This window comes from Kogia breviceps, chromosome 9 (assembly GCF_026419965.1).
Source record: "Kogia breviceps isolate mKogBre1 chromosome 9, mKogBre1 haplotype 1, whole genome shotgun sequence".
Lineage (NCBI taxonomy): Eukaryota > Metazoa > Chordata > Mammalia > Artiodactyla > Physeteridae > Kogia > Kogia breviceps.
The window spans coordinates 112549582-112568123 of NC_081318.1; the positions used below are offsets into that span (position 1 = coordinate 112549582).

At 39.1% G+C, this 18542-nt stretch overlaps 2 protein-coding genes across 2 annotated transcripts in view; one reads left to right on the forward strand and one right to left on the reverse strand.

The window, feature by feature from the left end:
- SPMIP7 (sperm microtubule inner protein 7) overlaps window positions 1–8102 on the reverse strand; it is a 30581-nt gene extending 22479 nt beyond the window's left edge. The window contains exons 1-3 of the mRNA XM_059073993.1: window positions 8079–8102; window positions 5931–6498; window positions 5292–5476 (exon numbers count right to left, since the gene is read on the reverse strand). Coding sequence (XP_058929976.1) covers window positions 5292–5476; window positions 5931–6498; window positions 8079–8102 — 777 coding nt within the window. The remainder of the gene's footprint in view (window positions 1–5291; window positions 5477–5930; window positions 6499–8078) is intronic.
- A 1173-nt stretch (window positions 8103–9275) lies between these two features.
- ZPBP (zona pellucida binding protein) overlaps window positions 9276–18542 on the forward strand; it is a 97496-nt gene continuing 88229 nt past the window's right edge. The window contains exons 1-2 of the mRNA XM_059074706.2: window positions 9276–9402; window positions 12833–12913. Of these exons, the coding sequence (XP_058930689.1) occupies window positions 9276–9402; window positions 12833–12913 (208 nt within the window). The remainder of the gene's footprint in view (window positions 9403–12832; window positions 12914–18542) is intronic.

The window sequence follows — 18542 nt, forward strand, 5'->3', positions numbered from 1 at the left end:
CTAAGTTGTCAGATTGACTGGCATAAAGTTGTTTATCATATCCTTTATTAAAATAATAAACTGTAGGGCTTCCCTGGTGGCGCAGTGGTTGAGGGTCTGCCTGCCGATGCAGGGGACGCGGGTTCGTGCCCCGGTCCAGGAAGATCCCACATGCCTCAGAGTGGCTAGGCTCGTGAGCCATGGCCACTGAGCCTGGGCGTCTGGAGCCTGTGCTCCACAACGGGAGAGGCCACAGCAGTGAGAAGCCTGCGTACCACAAAAAAACACACAAAAAAACTGTATTGAGGTATAACATACTGCAATGAACTACATTCGATAAATGCATACAATTTGATGAGATATTATAGCTGTGTATACCCATGAAAACACAACAGACAAGATTCAGAGCATTTATATTTTGCAGAAGTATTTCTCATGCCCCTTTGCATCCATATCTCCCCCTGTTCCCAGGTCAGGGCAACAAATGATTTGCTTTTTGTCACTCTCTATTGGTTTGCATTTTTAGAGCTTTATTTAAATAGAATCAGTTGGTATGTAATATTTTGTTTCTGGCTACTTTCATTCAGTATAATGATTTTGAGATTCACTCATGTTGTTGCATGTATCAGTAGATTTTTATTGCTGAATACTATTCCATTGTATGACTATGCCACAATTTGTTCATACTTTCACATGCATGTGAACATTTGTTTCCACATTTTGGCAATTATGAATAAAGATGCTTTGAATATTTATGTTCAAGTCATTGTGTGGATATACATTTAAATTTGTCTTGGGTAAATATCTAGTAGAATGGCTGGGACACTTTATAGGTGTGTGTTTAACTTCTAAACAAAGTGTTAAAGAGTTTCCAAAGTATCTGTAATGTTTCACGATACCACCAGCAGTGGATGAGAGTTCCAGTGTTCTGGATCCTTGTCAACACCTGGAATTTTCAGTCTTAAATTTTAGCCATTGTGGGGATATACTGTTTTTTGCTAATGACTCAGCATGTTGAACATCTTTTCAAGTATTTTTTAGCCATTCTTATTTTTTTGTGTGAAGTGTCTGTTGAGATCTTTTGTTCATTTTTTACTTGGGTTGTTCGTCTTGTTATTGATTGATTTTAAGAGGTTTTTATATATTATAGATACAAATCCTTTGTCATATATGTGATTGTGAATATTTTCCCATTGTGTGGCTTGCTGTTTCACTTTCTTAACAATGAATTTTGAAAATCTAAATATTTTTAAAATTTTACAATTTTAATTTTATACTGAGGCCTATTATCCATTTTAAGGTTAATTTTTTGTATATGTTAATATAGTAAAACTTGATTTTTTTTTTCCCCATAGGATATCCAGTTATTTTAGTAATATATTAAGACTTCCCTTTCTTCACTAAAATGCCTTGGCACATTAAAAAAATCAAATGGTAATATATTAAGTGGCTCCACTTCTGGACTCTCTTTTATGTTCCATTAATCTGTATCTATCATTTTCCCTTTGGTACTGATTATTGTAACTTTATAGTAAGACTTGAAATCAGGTGGCACAAATCCTCCAAGTTTATTCTTCTTATTCAAAATTGTTTTAGCTATTTTAAGTTTCCATTTTATATTGGTTTTATTATCAGCTTGCCAATTTCTTCAAAAGTGCCTCTTAAGATTTTGATGGAGTTTGCACTGAAACTATCTATAGATCAACTGGGGAAGCATTAACATATTAACAATAATAAGTCTTTCAGTCCATAAACTTGGTTTGCTTTCCATTTATTTAGGTCTTCTTTAATTGATTTCATTCAGCAATGTACTCTAGTTGTTGGTGAAGAAAATGTGCATGTGTTTCACTAAATTCCCTATTGTAAACAGAATCTTTTGAAATTTCATTTTCCAATTGTTGGCTTCTGATATGCACAAATACAATTGGTTTTTGTATATTAACAATAAACCTATGCCTTTAATAAATTCAGCTATTACTTTTAGTAGTTGTTTTGAAGATTCCTGAGGATTTTCTATAAATATTATGTCATCTCTATGTAAAGATAGATTTCTTACTTTCCAATATTTATGACTTCTACCTCTCTTCCTCATCCTGCTGCAATAGCCATTACTTCCATTGGATGGAAAATAAAAGTGGTAAGAGCAGGCATTTTTGTCTTGTTCCTGATTTTAGAGAAAGAAAATTGTCTTTCATCATTACTTTAGCCTTAGTTTATCACAGATGCCTTAGTATCAGGTTGAGGAAGTCTTTATAGATCTAATTTGTTGAGAGTTTTTTTTTTTTTTTTTTTTTTTGGTTTTTGTGGTACACGGACCTCTCACTGTTGTGGCCTCTCCCGTTGCGGAGCACAGGCTCCGGACGCACAGGCTCAGCAGCCATGGCTCACGGGCCCAGCCGCTCCGTGGCATGTGTGATCTTCCCAGACTGGGGCACGAACCCGTGTCCCCTGCAACGGCAGGTGGATTCTCAACCACTGCGCCACCAGGGAAGCCCCTGTTGAGAGTTTTTACTACAAATGAATATTGATTTTCCCTTCTTCCTAGATTAATTAAATAGTGTACAATTATTTGTTATTTATTATTGGAAGAGATCTCTTGGGCACTATTAATCTGTGCATGTGCATGCAGACAGGTTGGGGATGGTGGTGACACAAAGGAGTTTACTGTGTAGATAATTCAACCTAATGATAAGAGATGAGCAAATATAAAAGCTGCCTTCAACAGATATTGACCTCACCACAAATGAAAGCAGATGAATATATAAAGATGGAAAACAGGTTTCCTGGTTTTGAGGTGCTCATGAACAATGGAAAAGACAGACATGTAAGTAGGTAATTTCAGTATAATGTGGTGACTGTGATAATTGTTGAGCTCTGAGTGCTCTGGGAGTGCAGAGGAGGGACATCTAATCCAGCCAGACTGTAGGGAGTTAGGAACATCTTCCTCAAGACAAGACCTGACCTCATCTTGACAACTGAGTATGACTTGGATAACAAAGGGGAAGTGGAGGAAGAAGAGTCATTCCAGAGGGGGGAACAGTACGTACAATGGTAGGCTTGCCCTATGAGAGCAACATCACAACTCTTCCTGAAGGTTGGGTACAGCTACATCTTGAAATGGCAGCCAGGGAATGGTGGAAGATGAACAAAAGAGGTAGGCCAATGTCAGGACATGAAAGCCTTGCACCTATCCTCCTTAGTTAAGTCTTAATAAGAGAGACTGAGAACTTTGGCAAATGACTCTGGTTTGGACAGGGGACTAGTGTAGGTGAAGATCATGGTTGTACCATAGAGATCCTTTTCCTACCCCATGGGGTCTTCTAACTTGGTCCTCTACTTTTTAGCTTTGTCCCATGAATTAATCTAACTCAGCGAAAGATGAACTAAAATGTTAAAACTGGGAGCTAGCTGGACAGTACAGAGATATCTAAGCAGACGTGAGATGAATTGTGAGAGGGATTTGGGATAACACAGGAGCACCCTGGTCACCGTGGACAGCAATCTGGTGAAGCTCCATAACAGACTACAGCAATACTTGGGGCTTAATAATGTATATACTTCCTGGCTAAGGTGCCATTGTGACCTCGTGAATTATTTGACCCCCCCCCCCGAGTCTTATTTTTCTTACCTTTAACGATTGTTGTCAGAGTTGTAAAAACTACCATTAATGTATTTAAAGGAATTGGCAAATTTCTGGCATGCAGTTTATAACATTAATTACCAGTTAGTAGTTGTAACATTATTAGTACCTGTAGTAGTAATGTAGTAATATCATCTTCATAATGATGATGTTGATTCAGTCAATATTTGACCAATCAGGACAGAACCTGCAAACTCAGAAGTGGCAACGAAGGGCTGGAGAACAGGGGACCCTCTGTGGATTCTGAAGGTAAGTGTGAGAGAGTAGCAAGTGAGAAGGCCTTGACACAGCACTGCTGACTGTGAAGATGGAGCAGGCCATGTGAGAAGACTCCAGGAGCAAAGTGCATCCCCTGCTGCCAGAGAGCAAGGAAACGGGTGCCGCAGGTGTCAGGGACTGTATTCTGCACAGCTGGAGTGAGCCCCAAAGTAGATTTCTCCCCAGAACCTCCAGATATGAACAAAGAACACACCTTGACTTTGGCAGTTGGATCTCAAATAGAGAACACAGTTAAGCCTGCTCAGGTTTTTGACCCACAAACTTGTCAGTAATAAATGGCCTTTGTTTAAAGGTGCTCAGTTCGTGGCAGTTTGTTATAGCAGCAAGAGGAAACTAATACAGAAGCAGAGGCAAGAGGCCAAGGCAGAGTGAGGGAGGCAGTGCCGAATTCCACGATCATTTCAGTTTTGAGAAGAAGGATAATTCTGTCTGTGACTCAGCTGGTCAAAGAAAACCCTCCAGTAGATTCTCATGCCATTAGCAGCAATATGGCACTTTTTGGTATCCTCTGATTTGAAGCCATTCTAGCAGCTACTTAGAAAAAAAAAAAAAAGGAAAGTAGAAAAATAAGAAAACTAGAAAACTAAAATTTTGACTTCAAGCCAGAGTAAAAGTAAACAGGGCAATGAATTACAACTATATACCTCAGGGGCACTACGCTTACATCTAAGTATGATGACATCCTTTCTTCTACCTTGTTTTAGTATCTACTGCTGCAAAATAACCTCAAACCTAGTAGCTTAAAACAACCATTCATCATCTACTGGGACTCTGAATTGTTCTGTCATAAGGTATAGCTCCGATAGCTGAAAATGTTCAAAATGACCTCACTCATATGGCTGTCAAGTTGGTATTGACTGTTAGCTGGGAGCTCAGCTGGCCCTGATGACCAATGCCTTATTTTTCTTCCCCTCTGGATCTAGGTTGGGTCTCTCACAAAATAGTGACTGAAACTCCGGGGGAAGAATCCCTAAATGAGCAATCTCAATGTGCAAGTACTTACCAGGCCTCCACTTGCATCATGTTTGCTAATATCTTATTGGCTAAAACCACTCATATGTCCAAGCCCAGAGTCATCATGAGAAGGAAACAGACTTCATTTTATGGTAGGAGAAGTGGCAGGCACACAGAGGAAGGGGTGAGCTGCCAAAAGCCACTTTTGGGAAGAGCTATTACATACCTCTCCTTCATAACCCACAGTCTCACTTCGTTGCTTTCATGCCACCAGACAAATATCAAGTCTTTTGTCAAGGAAAGCACTGTATTATTTCCTTGACAAAAGTATTTCCTCATTTATTAGAGATTTAACATGCTTAAAGCATCTCCTGCTACAGCACTTGGTCTTTGCCTTTCCCACATGCTCCACTCGCTGCCTACCAGGCACATTCCATACAGGAACACCGCCCGTGGCTTTCTTCTGGAAGTTTCTCACCACTTCTGGGCCAGGCTTGTGACACCCTCTGGGAGTTCTTACAGAGAAACCAAAAGGTGCAGCAGTCAGTGAGTGTTCATCAAATTCTGCCTCCAGGAATGTGGTGGAGTTATTTATGCAGGGGTTGCCTCTCTTCAGCTCCTGTTCTTACAAGACCCCCAAATTTACTTTCAACTACTTTCCCATTGCATTTCAGCTCCTGTAAACTCTTTGATAATCATCCGCAAATTAATTTTTTCAAAGGAGAGAGACAGATAAGGATGCATGATACCCAATTATCAAAGTTAAATATAAATTCCTTTGTGGCAAAATTAGGTTATCTGTGCGTTTAGAATAAATTATCTTATATATACTTTGTGTTGGCCACATACTGATGAATGTATTTTTTGAAAACCAAATATTTTTTTACAAACAGGTTTATAAAAGGCTTATCATTCTTATCACTTTTTCCTTACAATCCCTAATTTAAAAATAAGAATTCCTTATTTGGTCTTTTACAATTTTACGTCAAATGAACTGCTAAATACTGAATCTTAGATCCATGCTCTTCTCTCTCATTTGAGTGTTTAAAAATTACAAAGCCCATGTCACTTCATTTACCTCCAAGTCTTGCTCTGATGGAAATGTCTGGTACTGCCCTGGAATTCCATCTCCTGTCCTGTCTTAGTTCTTCTAATAACATTTTTTTCCTTTTTAATGTCGTCTGAAATCCTGTGTCTGGCCTGGGAACTCGATGTTGAGGTTTCGCATCACTGAAATCTACCAAGCTTGGTATGGTTCTGCCAATGCCAGGCTTTAAGTCAGCATCACCACCAGGACTCACAAACCCTGAACAGGGGTCAGCTAAGGGTACATCATCATGAAGTGGAAATAATGGATAATCTGGCCCATATGGTGGGGGATAAGGATAGTGTAAATGATAGTCTGGCAGGACTGAAGGGGGATAAGGGTGAAATTTAAGAAAAGTAGGGCTGCATTTCTCTTCCATTCTGCCACAGTCATGTCTGTCCTCAACTCCTTTCACAAAAGGCATGTTCAGTTTTCGTAAGAGAGCATGATAGTGTGGGTAGTCTATATTCTCAACAGCCTTTGTTCTTGAAAGGAAGGATCCTTCAGAGATACTTATCTTTCCAGGTGTGTGCTGTGAATCCATATCTACGGCCTTTCTCTTTAAAATTGTGGGTGACTGTATATTAATTGCTTCTGAAGTCTCCTTTCTCTTTAACTATAAAACCACTGAGGATTGGTTAACCTAACATAGTTATTGATTTGGCTTTCTCAATGTCAACAGAGTAGAGTTTTTTCTTTAAAAAATTTTTTTAAGGTAAATATTTTTTCTCCATCAAAGGAAGTAAGGGACCAGAACAGAAAAAAAAAAAAAACCAAAATGAAACAGAGTCCATGTTGCTTGGCAACAACTAGAACTCTTACACATTGGACCATTTATTATATACATCATAATTCTTAGGAAAAACAAAAACAGATTTGTCAGTAAGATCTCCATGACAGTTTACTCAGCAATGCTCAGGAAAACTGTGCTCATTTGTTATTTTTAAATTTTTCCATAAGTTGATACTTTATGGGTAAATGAGATTCAGTAAAGGGTATAAATAAAGCAGTTAATAAAGAGGCAATATATTTTTTAAAGCATATCTCTGATATACTTTAAGTATTTACCTGACATAAAAAAAGTACAAAACACACTGCCTATACAAATTGTAAATTTAAATGCAGTGCAAAAAATGAACATGTATTACAGCTAAATCAATGTATCTAACTTTTAAGGAAAGTAACTTGCAATTTATAGTCAAAGTACAGGTTCATCTTTTATGTGCCCTACATTATCCTTACTTACGTTTTTGCTACCATGATGGCAGAGTAAGAGCAATGAAGTTCTGAAACTCATTTCAGGAAACTACAGTAAGTAGCAGCTATTAGCTCAATGCAATAAGAGATATCATCAATATACTGTTCATTTAAAAGCTCATTTCAACTAGGTAACTTGGTCTTGCATGAAAACTGCTATCAAAGGAATTCCAGACAGTAGAATATGGTCACAAAAGCTAACACCATCCCTACTGGAGTAAAAAGTGCAAATACGAATGACAGACCCACGTTCTTTTTGATTTTCAGCAATCAGCTTTCCATCTTTAGAATCACACCAGACATTAACTAAGATCTCTAATATTACTTCCTATTCTCAGGTTGAATATTAGGAATTTACACAGCAGACCACGGCAGGAGGGGCTGCTGAATTACAGAAAACAGAGATTTCAAGATTTAGCATGGTCTGAACGGTCCTCTCTGCCCTTTATTCTCTGTAAGTCCACAGTCCAAAATTCATTTGGTAAAAACCATGCTGTGCAGGTTGACTTGTTTATAAAAATTTAAAGGAAGTTTAGCAGAATATATATCCAGACAAATACAGTGATTTATTGGGCACTATTCAGTAAAATTTGTTTACTAGGTGTGCTCAAAGGAAGTGCAAGACCTTGACCAAAATGCTGGCTGGATCTAAATCATGCAGGTCTCTTTACTAAGACATGCCTGAACAGGCTGAATTCAATTCAGGACTTTATACAGATTAGAAAGGATTTCTAAAGAAGTAAATCTACTGAGTAGAATTAACTGTACTGGATACATTTTACCAATTAGCACATGCATAAAGATAGCCAGTAAACCCAAGAACTAAGCACAAATTTCAATTTCCTTTGTTAATAAGAACGAAGGACTTCTTTGGATATTTACGTAATCCTTAAGAAATGTCTTCATCCTGGTCCTGGTCCAAAATGAACTCTCCTTCCTTTCTGCTAGATGTTTTCCGTTCTTTTCTTTAAAAAAAAAAAAAAATTATGGTTATTTGAATGCTTACTTTATACCAGGAACTATCCCAGGAGTTGAGGTTAACATGGTGGCGAAACAGACACGATTGTAGCTGTGAAGACACAGTTGGTAAAGCAGGCCAGCTGAAAGACAGCAAGGGGCGATGCTCTCTGTGGCACAAACAAGATACATCTGAAGGCATCGATGTTCGAGATACGCCACCGAACAAAGTGGACTCAGGTGGGTGCTCAGGCTGTCAGTTCGAAAACCCTCCTCTGGAGTGGAGGACACCTAGCGATGGCTTTCAGACCACCCTGGACCACTCATTTCTTCTGATTACACAGGGTCATTGGACATTGTGTCTTCTGTTGCTTAAACTTCATTCTCCTATGTACTTGTACCAACTGGGTAAGATTTACTTGTATCGTAGCTCCCTTCACGTGAAGTGAATCCTTCCCGCCGCAGAAACGCAGAGGATTCTAACACGTTCTGGCTATAAACGCCCACGTAGGCGGACGGGTGGTTTTATGCATCTTCCTGAACTCAGGTGATAAAAGACCATCTTTCGGGCTGAGCGCTGCACGCGGTCCATTCCATCTAAGGCTTTTGCCTTGTTCTTCCCCCCCAGCCTCTTCCTGGGGCTCAGGGCCCACTTCCATTCCCGGTGGCTGGGCCTTGCATCCATCGCCCAGTTGCTTCCCATCAATCCGTAGGTAGTCAGCAGCCAACGTCAGAAGAGGCAAGCAGCCCTCTCGGGCTGCACCAGCCCTCACTCCCGTGACCCTCGCCCTGTGATCCAGAGTCAGCCTCAACGCTCTGACTCGGCTAGCCCGTCCCTTGGCCCGCGACTCTTCTGCGGCTCCACAACTTTCCACAGGTCGCCTATGCTTTCCGGGTTGCCTGAGCGACGGCGGGGTCCTGAAGGCGGGCGACTTCGCGCCCCACCCCCACCCCGGCCTCCATGACCCGTCCAGACCCGCCCCCGCCCTGCCGGAAGTGGTGGCCCCTTTTCCGGCCCCTCTTCCGGTCCGCTGGCGGGCGGGTGGGCGCGAGCTGCCTAACGACCTTCTGCGCTGAGTGTCGGCCGGCGGCGGCGGCGGCGGCGGCGGCGGCGGCGGGTGGATGGAGGCCTCGGCCCCCGGCCGGGCGCGGCGGGGCTGGCGGCGGTCCCGGGCCGCGGGCTCCCCGCTCTCCCGGGCCGCGGTGGTCCTGGTGTTCTCCGCGCTGGTGCTGCGGGCACCCCCGTCAGGTGAGGCGGCGGAGGGCGGCTCCGGACCGCGGCTCCCGGAGGTTTTTGTGTGTCACGTGCGTCCGCTGACGGGAAAGCCTGTGTCACTGGTCCCGCTCTTGAATTTAATAGGAAGGCTGGGCACATTGATGTCGTATAGACTGGCGAGGTCATTCAAACACCCACAGCTCAAGGCTTGAGATTAAATTGGCTGTTAACAAGCCCTTTATCAGCCCCCGGGTCCTTTGCCAGCGTTCCACGACGTACGGGGCTCAGGATTTCAGTGTATTTCGAAATGAAATAGACATCCCGCCGCTTTTTCATTTCCCGTGGTCCTGGAGCTCCATCTATCGGTTTTAGCTATAAAGTACAGGAAAGACTGGGAACTTAAAGTTTTGATATTCGGCTGCCGCCGTTTGTTTCCTCCTTTTGAGTCAGAGATCCGAAATACTTTCTCATGTTTTCAAAATAGAGTTAAGATACCGAAGGGAGTGCTTAATTAAACGGTCGTCATTTAACTAGGACGGTTTTGGCTGCGTTATTTTGCGTTCAAGTTTTAGACTTCTTAGAAATAAAGTATCTCCCAGAATTGAATCATAGAAAGCACAAAAGAGGTTTGTTTCAAATACAATTTGTGCAGAAAAGGGGCAATGAAAAAAGAAGCCCTCCAAGAATATAAATGAGGAAGGGCAGCGGAGGTAGACAGGGGATAGGAGGAGAATGGAAAAAATGGAGTGAAGAGACATTACAAAATATGCCAAAGTCCAAAGGTCATTCTAGTTTAAGTAGATACTAGCCAATAGCCGTTAATTACCCCGTAGGAGAAGGGTGCTTCTTGTGGCCACGGCCCATGATCTTATGCTAGGTACGACTCTGTGTGTGTGTGTGTTGTCTTTTGATCCAAGAACAAGATCCGGCCTGAGGATATAAGAAGTAGACTAAGAACGCAGTATCTTAATATGTAAGGTATGAATAGCGAAGCAACATGTATGTAGCGTTTTATAATTTATACAATAGTCCATTCAGTTCCTACAGAAACTCTGAATCTGGAATTTAGTCTCATTTTGTGGATGAGAAAACTGAAGCTCGTGGAGTTTTAAGTGACTGTCCTAAGACTAGTTGGTGGAAGTTGGGATTTAAATCCAGGTCATCTGACTTTGAATACCATACTCTGCTTTGTCCTGTGCCTCCTCTCTGTTAACAGCAAAGAGGATTTGGATCTCAGCTTTATTGCATTTTTTCGCTGCTCCTCCCACTTGTCTGTGCACACTCCTGTGTCCATCAACATTTACTTGTTCAACGAGGACTGAACATCAGAATATATCATATTTAACAGTTATTATTTAATATTTGCTATGGGCAAGGTATAGTGCTTGACGGTTTATTTTTTTCTTGATTAAATCTTCTATTTGCTTGCTGGTTTTTGCAGAGTCAAAGCATGGCTTACAAAGACCTTCCCAGTCTGGCCCTAACTTCCTCTTCTGCTTCCCATCCCTGTGTCCTCCAGGCTTAAGGAACATACTTTTTTTCTTCCAGTTTTATTGAAGTCTAAGTGACATACAGCACTGTATAATTTTAAGGTGTACAACATAAGGATTTGACTTACATACATCATGAAGTGATTATCACAGTAAGTTGAGGGAATGTCCATCATCTTATATGGGTACAAAATTAAAGAAATAGAAAAAAGTTTTTTTTTCCTGTGTTGAGAACCCTTAGGATTAATTCTTAACAGTTCAAGTGTGACATACAGCAGTGTTAATTATATTAATCATATGTTTATCATAATAATTTATAGTATCATATGGTTTATTACATGCCAAGTATGTACTTCTCTTATAACTAGAAATTTGTACGTTTTGACTGCCACCTACTGAATGGGAGAAGATATTTGCAAAGAATATATCCTTTAAGGGTTAATATCCAAAGTATGCAAACAACTCATACAACTCAACATCAAAAAACAACAGTCTAGTTAAAAAATGGGCAGAGGATCTGAATAGACCTTTTTCCAAGGGAAGACATACAGATGGCCAATAGGCACGTGAAAAAGATGCTCAACATCACTAATCATCAGGGAAATGCAAGTCTGAACCACAATGAGATACCATTCTCACACCTGTTAGAATAGCTATTATCAAAAAGGCAACAAATAACCAGTGCTGGAGAGGCTGTGGAGAAAAGGGAACCCTCCTGCACTGTTGGTGGGAAAGTAAATTGATGCAGCCACCATGGAGAACCGCATGGAGGGTCCTCAAAAAATTAAAAATAGAGTTACCATATGATCCAACAATATCACTCCTAGGATTTATCTGAAGAAAACAAAAACACTAATTAGAAAAGATATATACATCCCTGTGTTCATTGTAGCATTATTTACAGTAGCAAAGATATGGGAGCAACCTAAGTGCCCATCAGTAGATGAATGGATAACGAAGATAATAGGTACATACAGTGGACTCTTACTCAGCCATAAAAAAATAATGAAATCTTGCCATTTGTGACAACATGGATGGACCTAGAGGGTATTATGCTAAGTGAAATAAGAGAAGGACAAATGCCGCATGATTTCACTTATATGTGGAATCTAAAAAAACAAATGAACAAACTTATCAAAACATAAACAGAGTTATAGATAGAGGACAAGCAGGTGTGTGCCAAAGGGGAGGGAAGAAGTAGATGAGGGAGATTAAGCGGTACAAATTTCCAGTTGCAAAATAAATGAGTCACAAGTATGAAATGTACAGTGTAGGGAATATAGTCAATAGCAATGTAATGTCTTTGTATGATGACTTATCATAACTAGACTAACGGTGGTGATCATTTCAAAATGTATAGAAACATCAAAGCACTATGTTGTATAACAGGAACTAACAAAGTGGTGTGGGACAATTTTATTTCAAAAACAAACTCATGGAAAAAGAGATCAGATTTGTGGTTACCAGAGGCGGGATTGAGGGGAATTGGATGAAGGCAGTCAAAAGATATCGATTCTCGATACGTTGACGTAAACACTGATCCTACTGTTGAGCTTATAGTCAAATAAAGAAAATTATGTCTGTGCATGAAGAACTGTAATACAATGTAGAGTGAGTGTTGCTGATGATGTACTAAAGAGGTAAGAAATGAGGACAAACAGAAGGTTTGAGGGAGGAGGGACTTGTGATTTGGATCTTGAAGGGTGGGGATTTGGACTTATTGAGAGTATTCTAAGTGGATGTAGAAAAAAACTGAAGGTGAGACATAATAGGGAAAGCGGTGGGCATGTTAATTTCATTGGAGCGTATGAAGGGAGTAGAGCTGGAACAGAGATACCAGATATCAGAGGATATTGATTTATGGCTCCCCTCCAACAAACATCAAATATACTGCGATACTATCCTATTCGAATGTCTTGAAATTTGTAATGAGCAAGATTGTTGATTAATTCTGTTCTTTTTGTTTTTGATAGTTGGATATTTGGCTCAATTACCCAGAGGTATTCACTTGACCCAAGAGTCAATGAAAATAGTGGGATCACCAAATTTTCCAGGTATTAATAAATAGATTTTCAGTAATTGTAAGAAAGTAATTGGCATTTGTTTAAATTTTATCAATCTTTTGCAAAAGGCTAGTGTTCCCCAGTTATCCTAGTTTCCTATGGCCCTTTTCCTCTATGGAAATGGATTAAAGTTGTTTCCACAGAGTTAGATTCATATAGTTTAATTCTGTTTGCTGTAACTTCTTAAGTATGCCTAAAATAATTAATTCTAAGAGCTATCTAATTAAAGTTGTCTACAGTGTTTTTGCTTGTTATTGTATAATAATTAAACATAATATTAAATGTATGCACTTCTTTTTTAAAAAAACACTTTTTAAAAACATTAATTAATTAATTAATTTTTGGTTTCATTGGGTCTTCGTTGCTGCACATGGGCTTTCTCTAGTTGGGGCGAGAAGGGGCTACTCTTTGTTGTGGTGCATGGGCTTCTCATTGTGGTGGCTTCCCTTGTGGAGCACGGGCTCTAGGCGTGTGGGCTTCAGTAGTTGTGGCATGCGGGCTCAGTAGTTGTGGCTTGTGGGCTCTAGAGCGGAGGCTCAGTAGTTGTGGTGCACAGGCTTAGTTGCTCCGTGGCATGTGGTATCTTCCTGGGCCAGGGATTGAACCCATGTCCCCTGCATTGGCAGGCGGACTCCCAACCACTACGCCACCAGGGAAGTCCCCATATGCTGTTCTTATGCTAAAACTTTTTAAAAATGGGATCTGTATATCATAAAGATTTTGGGTTAATAAGATTTTGCAGTAGTAACATGAAGCATAGCATCTACAACTTTTTTTGTGGATATATATTTTTGAGGTAAATTCACATGCTTTAAAATTCCTCCTGTAAAGTATACAATCGAGTAGTTTTTAGTATATTGACCAGGTTCTGAAACCATCAGCACTATGTAATTCCATAACATTTTCATCACTCTAAAAAGAAACACTGTACCCATTAAGCAATCATACTCCAGCCCTTGGAAACCAGTAATCTACTTTCTGTCTCCATGAATTTGTCCATTCTGGACATTTCATATAAGTGGAATCATATACTATGTGGTGTTTTGTGTGTGGCTTCTTTCACTTTGTATGATGTTTTCAAGGTTCATTTATGTTACAGAATGTATAATTTATTTTTATGGCTGAATAATATTCCATTGAATGGATATATTACAATTGTGTATCCATCAACTGATGGATATTTAGGAAGTTTCCACTTTTCAGCTATTTTGAATAGTGCTGTTATGAACATTTCTGGACAAGTTTCTGTGTGAACATATGTTTTCAGTATACCTAGGAGTAGAATTGCTGGGATATATGGTAACTCTATGTTTAACATTTTGAGGAACTGCCAAACAATTTTTCAAGGAACCTGAACAATTGACACCAGAAACTTATGAGGATTCAAATTTCCCAACATCTGTATTAACATTTATTATTGTCCATCTTTTAAAATTTTAGCCATCCTAGTGTATGTGAAGTGGATTCTCATTGTGCTTTTTATTTGCATTTCCCTAATGACTAGTGATGTGGAACCTCTTTTCATGTGTTTATTGACCATTTGGATGTCTTCTTTACAGCCTGTTCAAATACTTTACCCAATTTTTAATTTGGCTGTCTTTTATATTACTGAGATGGAAGAGTTTTTTTTTTAATATGTTCTGGATACTAGATCCTTATCAGATGTTGGATTTGCAAATATTTTCTTCTATTCTATGGATTGTGTTTTGATTTCTTGATAGTGTTCTTTAAAGCACACATTTTAAACTTTGATAAAGTCTGATTTCTATTTTTTCTTTTGTACTGGTGCTTTAGGAGTCATGTATCAGAAGTGATTGCTTAATCAGCAGCCACAAAGTGTTACTCCTACGTTTTCTTAAAAGAATTTCATAGTTTTAGTGCTTTTATTTAGATCTTTGATCCATTTTGAATTTTTGCATATAGTATGCAGTAGGGATCTAAATTCATTCTTTTGCATGTGGATATCCACTTGTTCCAGCATCATTTGTTTAAGAAACTTTTCCTTCTCTATCGAATGTCTTGGTGCTCTTGTTGAAGAGCAGTTTGCCATAGATGTATGAGTTTTTTTTATGGACTCCAAATTCTATTCCTTTGATATATATGTCTTTCCTTACACTAGTGCCACACTGTCTTGATTGCTGTTGCTTTATAATAAGTTTTGAAACTATCAAGTGTGAGTACCTCAAATTTTCTTTTTCAAGATTGTTTTGGCTATTCTGGGTCCTTTGAAATTTCGTGTTACTCTAGAATCAGCTTTGGCAATTTTTGGAATAAAAGCCCATTGGGATTTTTATAGGGATTGCATTGTATCTGTTGATCAATTTTGGGAGTATTACCACCTTAATGCTCTACAGTCTTCCAATTCATAAACATGGAGTGTCTCTTCGTTTATTTAGGTGTTCTTTATTTTCCTTCAATGATGTTTTACAGTTTTCAGTGTATGAGTCTTGTACTACTTTTGTTAAATGTATCCCTAAATATTTTATTCTTTTTGATGCTACTGTAAATAGAATGTTTTTATCAATTTAGTGTTTAGATTGCTCATTGTTATTGTATAGAAATACAATTGAGATTTGCAAATGGATATTGTATTCTGTTATCTTGCCGAATCATTTATAGCTCTAATTTTTTAAATAGGGGGGAGGGGGAGTTATTCCTTAAAATTTCCTGTATATACTATCATGTCATCTGCAAATGGAGGTAGTTTTATTTCTTCTTTTACAATCTGCCTATTTTTCCTTGCTAGTTGCTCCAGGTAGAACCTCCAGTTCAATATTGATGTTAACAGATATCTTTGTTTTGTTCCTGACCTTGGGGGTCTGGGAAAGATTTCAGTTTTCGCTATTAAGTATTATGTTAGCTGTGAATTTTTGTAGATGCCCTTTATCAGATTAAGAGAGTTCCTTCTGTTCCTAGTTTGTTGAGTGCTTTTATTGTGAAAGGGTATTGGATTTTGTCAAATGATTTTTCTGCGTATATTGAGAGGATCAGTGGTTTTTGTCCATTATTCTATTGATATGATAAGGTATTACATTGATTGATTTTTTGTATTTTGAATTAGCCTTGCATTTCTGCAATGAATCTGAGTTGATTATGATGTATAATCCTTTTTCACATTGCTCGATTTGGTTGCTAGTATTTTGAAGATTACATGTACATATTCATAAGGAAAAGTGGTCTGTAGATTTCTCGTGTTGTCTTTGTCTGATTTTGGTTTTACGGCAATAGTAGCTTCATAAAATAAGTTGGAGTGTGTTCTCTCCTCTTCTATTTTTTTGGAAGTTTGTGAGGTATTGTTAATTCTGCTTGTTTTGTAGTATTCACAAGTGAATTCAACGGTGCTGGGCTTTTCCTTGTGGGAAGTTTTTTTTGTTTTTTTTTGTTTTTTGCGGTATGCGGGCCTCTCACTGTTGTGGCCTCTCCCGTTGCGGAGCACAGGCTCCAGACGTGCAGGCTCAGTGGCCATGGCTCACGGGCCCAGCCACTCCGTGGCACGTGGGATCTTCCTGGACCGGAGCACGAACCCATGTCCCCTGCATCGGCAGGCGGACTCTAAACCACTGCACCACCAGGGAAGCCCGGAAGTTTTTTAAATATTTCAATCACTTTACTTGTTTTAGGTCTATTCAAACTTTCTATTTCATTATGGTTTCTGATGAGAAGTAAGCTAATTTTATTGAGGACCATATTATGTAATGAGTTGCTTCTGTCTTGCTGCTTTCAAGAGTGTTTCTGGGTTTTCACAGTTGATTATGATGTGTCTAAGGTGTGGATCTCTTTGAATGTTTCCTAGTTTGAGTTCATTGGGCTTGTCTGATATGTGGATTCATGTTTTTCATCAATTTTGGGAAGTTTTTGCTATTATTTCTTCAAATATTCTTTCTGGCTCTTTCTCTCCACTCTTCTGTGGAACTTTTATGCATATACTGGCATGCCTGATGGTTTCCCAAAGGTCTCTGAGTACTGTTGATTTATCTTCACTTATCTTTCTATTTTTCTTTTTCTCAGATTGGATAAATCCCACATTGATGTAACGTAAAGTTTGCTGATTCTTTCTTCTGTCTGTCGAGATCTGTTATTGATTCTTTACTGTGAATTTTCATTTGTTATTGTACTTTTTAATCCAGAATTTCTCTTTGGATCTTTTTAAATACTTTCTATCCCTTTATTGATAGTTTCTATTTGGAGAGACATGATTTTCATACTTTTTTAGTACTTTAGGCATGATGTTCTTTGATCATATTTTAAATAACTGATTTAAAGTCTTTGTCCATTAACTCCAAAATTTGGCTTCCCTCAGGGACAGTTTCTATTGGTGGCATTTTTGCTGCCTCTGACTATACTTTCTTGGTTTTTTTGCATGACTCATATTTTTGGTTGAAAACTGGACTTTGTAGGGAATATTATGTAGTACTCTGGAAATCAGATTCTTCCCCTTTCTAGGTATTTATGTAGTTGCTTTTTGTTGTACAGGCATACTCAGAGATACTGCAGGTTCAGTTACAGGCCATCACAATAAAGCGAGTATCACAATAAAGTAAGGCACATGCATTTTTTTGGTTTCCCAGTGCCTATAAAAGTTACGTTTACATTGTACTGCAGTCTATTAAGTGTGCAATAGCATTGGGTTAAAAACCAATGTATGTACCTTAATTAAAAAATACTTTATTGCTAAAAAATGCTAACCATCATCTGAAACTCAGGATTGCTACAAACCATTGATGGTAAAAATGCAAAATCTGTGAGGTACAGTAAAATGAAGTACAGTATATTGAGGTATTCCTATAGCATTTGTTTAGCATTTTACTTTTCTGAACTAATTCTCTTTAAATTCTGTATTCTTTGTCATGTGTGGCCACTGAAGTCTTTGCTTAGTTAGCTTAGTTAGGCTAATGGTTCAACAGAGATTTCATTAAACACCTGAACCAGTTAGTCTCCTAATATTTTCTGAGAATCCTTATGAGCTTGTCATGGCTTACCTTAAACGTTTAGCCAGGCGGTTGACAACTCCACCATATCCTTCACTTTCTGCTGTACAGAGGCTCAATTTCAGCCAGAGGTGAGAACTTTAAGGCCTCTCATTCTTTACTGAGCATGCCCAGTCTTGGCCACATGGCCTACTTTGTGCATGCACATGCCCTTCTATTTTCCTAGGAACGTGTCAGAAGTTTTCAAAGCTCCCATTGACATGTCATTACCCAGCTTTTCCTCTTAAGCTTTTGGTTAAGCTGATGTTTACTCCCACTGCTTCAGGCATTTACAAAGTTAAGTGGCAAGCTCTAGTTGTTTTTGACAAAGACTCTTGGGGAAAAGGCTTTTTACAGTGGATGTGCTCCAAGTTAGGTCATGTAAAGATAGCTTTGTGCATAGTGTCTTCCAGGACACTGCCAGAAAGGTGAAATAATGACAATTCTCTGGGAAGGAGGCACTGAAGTCCATCTAATCCCATCTGCCCCTCTAGTGGCTACCAGGCTGCTGGTTGTAATGGGAATAGAGCAGCTTAAAGTGCTACAAGCTCACTGTTTTTACCAGGTGTATTTGCTAGGGCTACCATAAAAAATTACCACAGACCTGGCAGGTTAAACAACAGAAATGTGTTGTCTTACAGTTTTGGAGGACA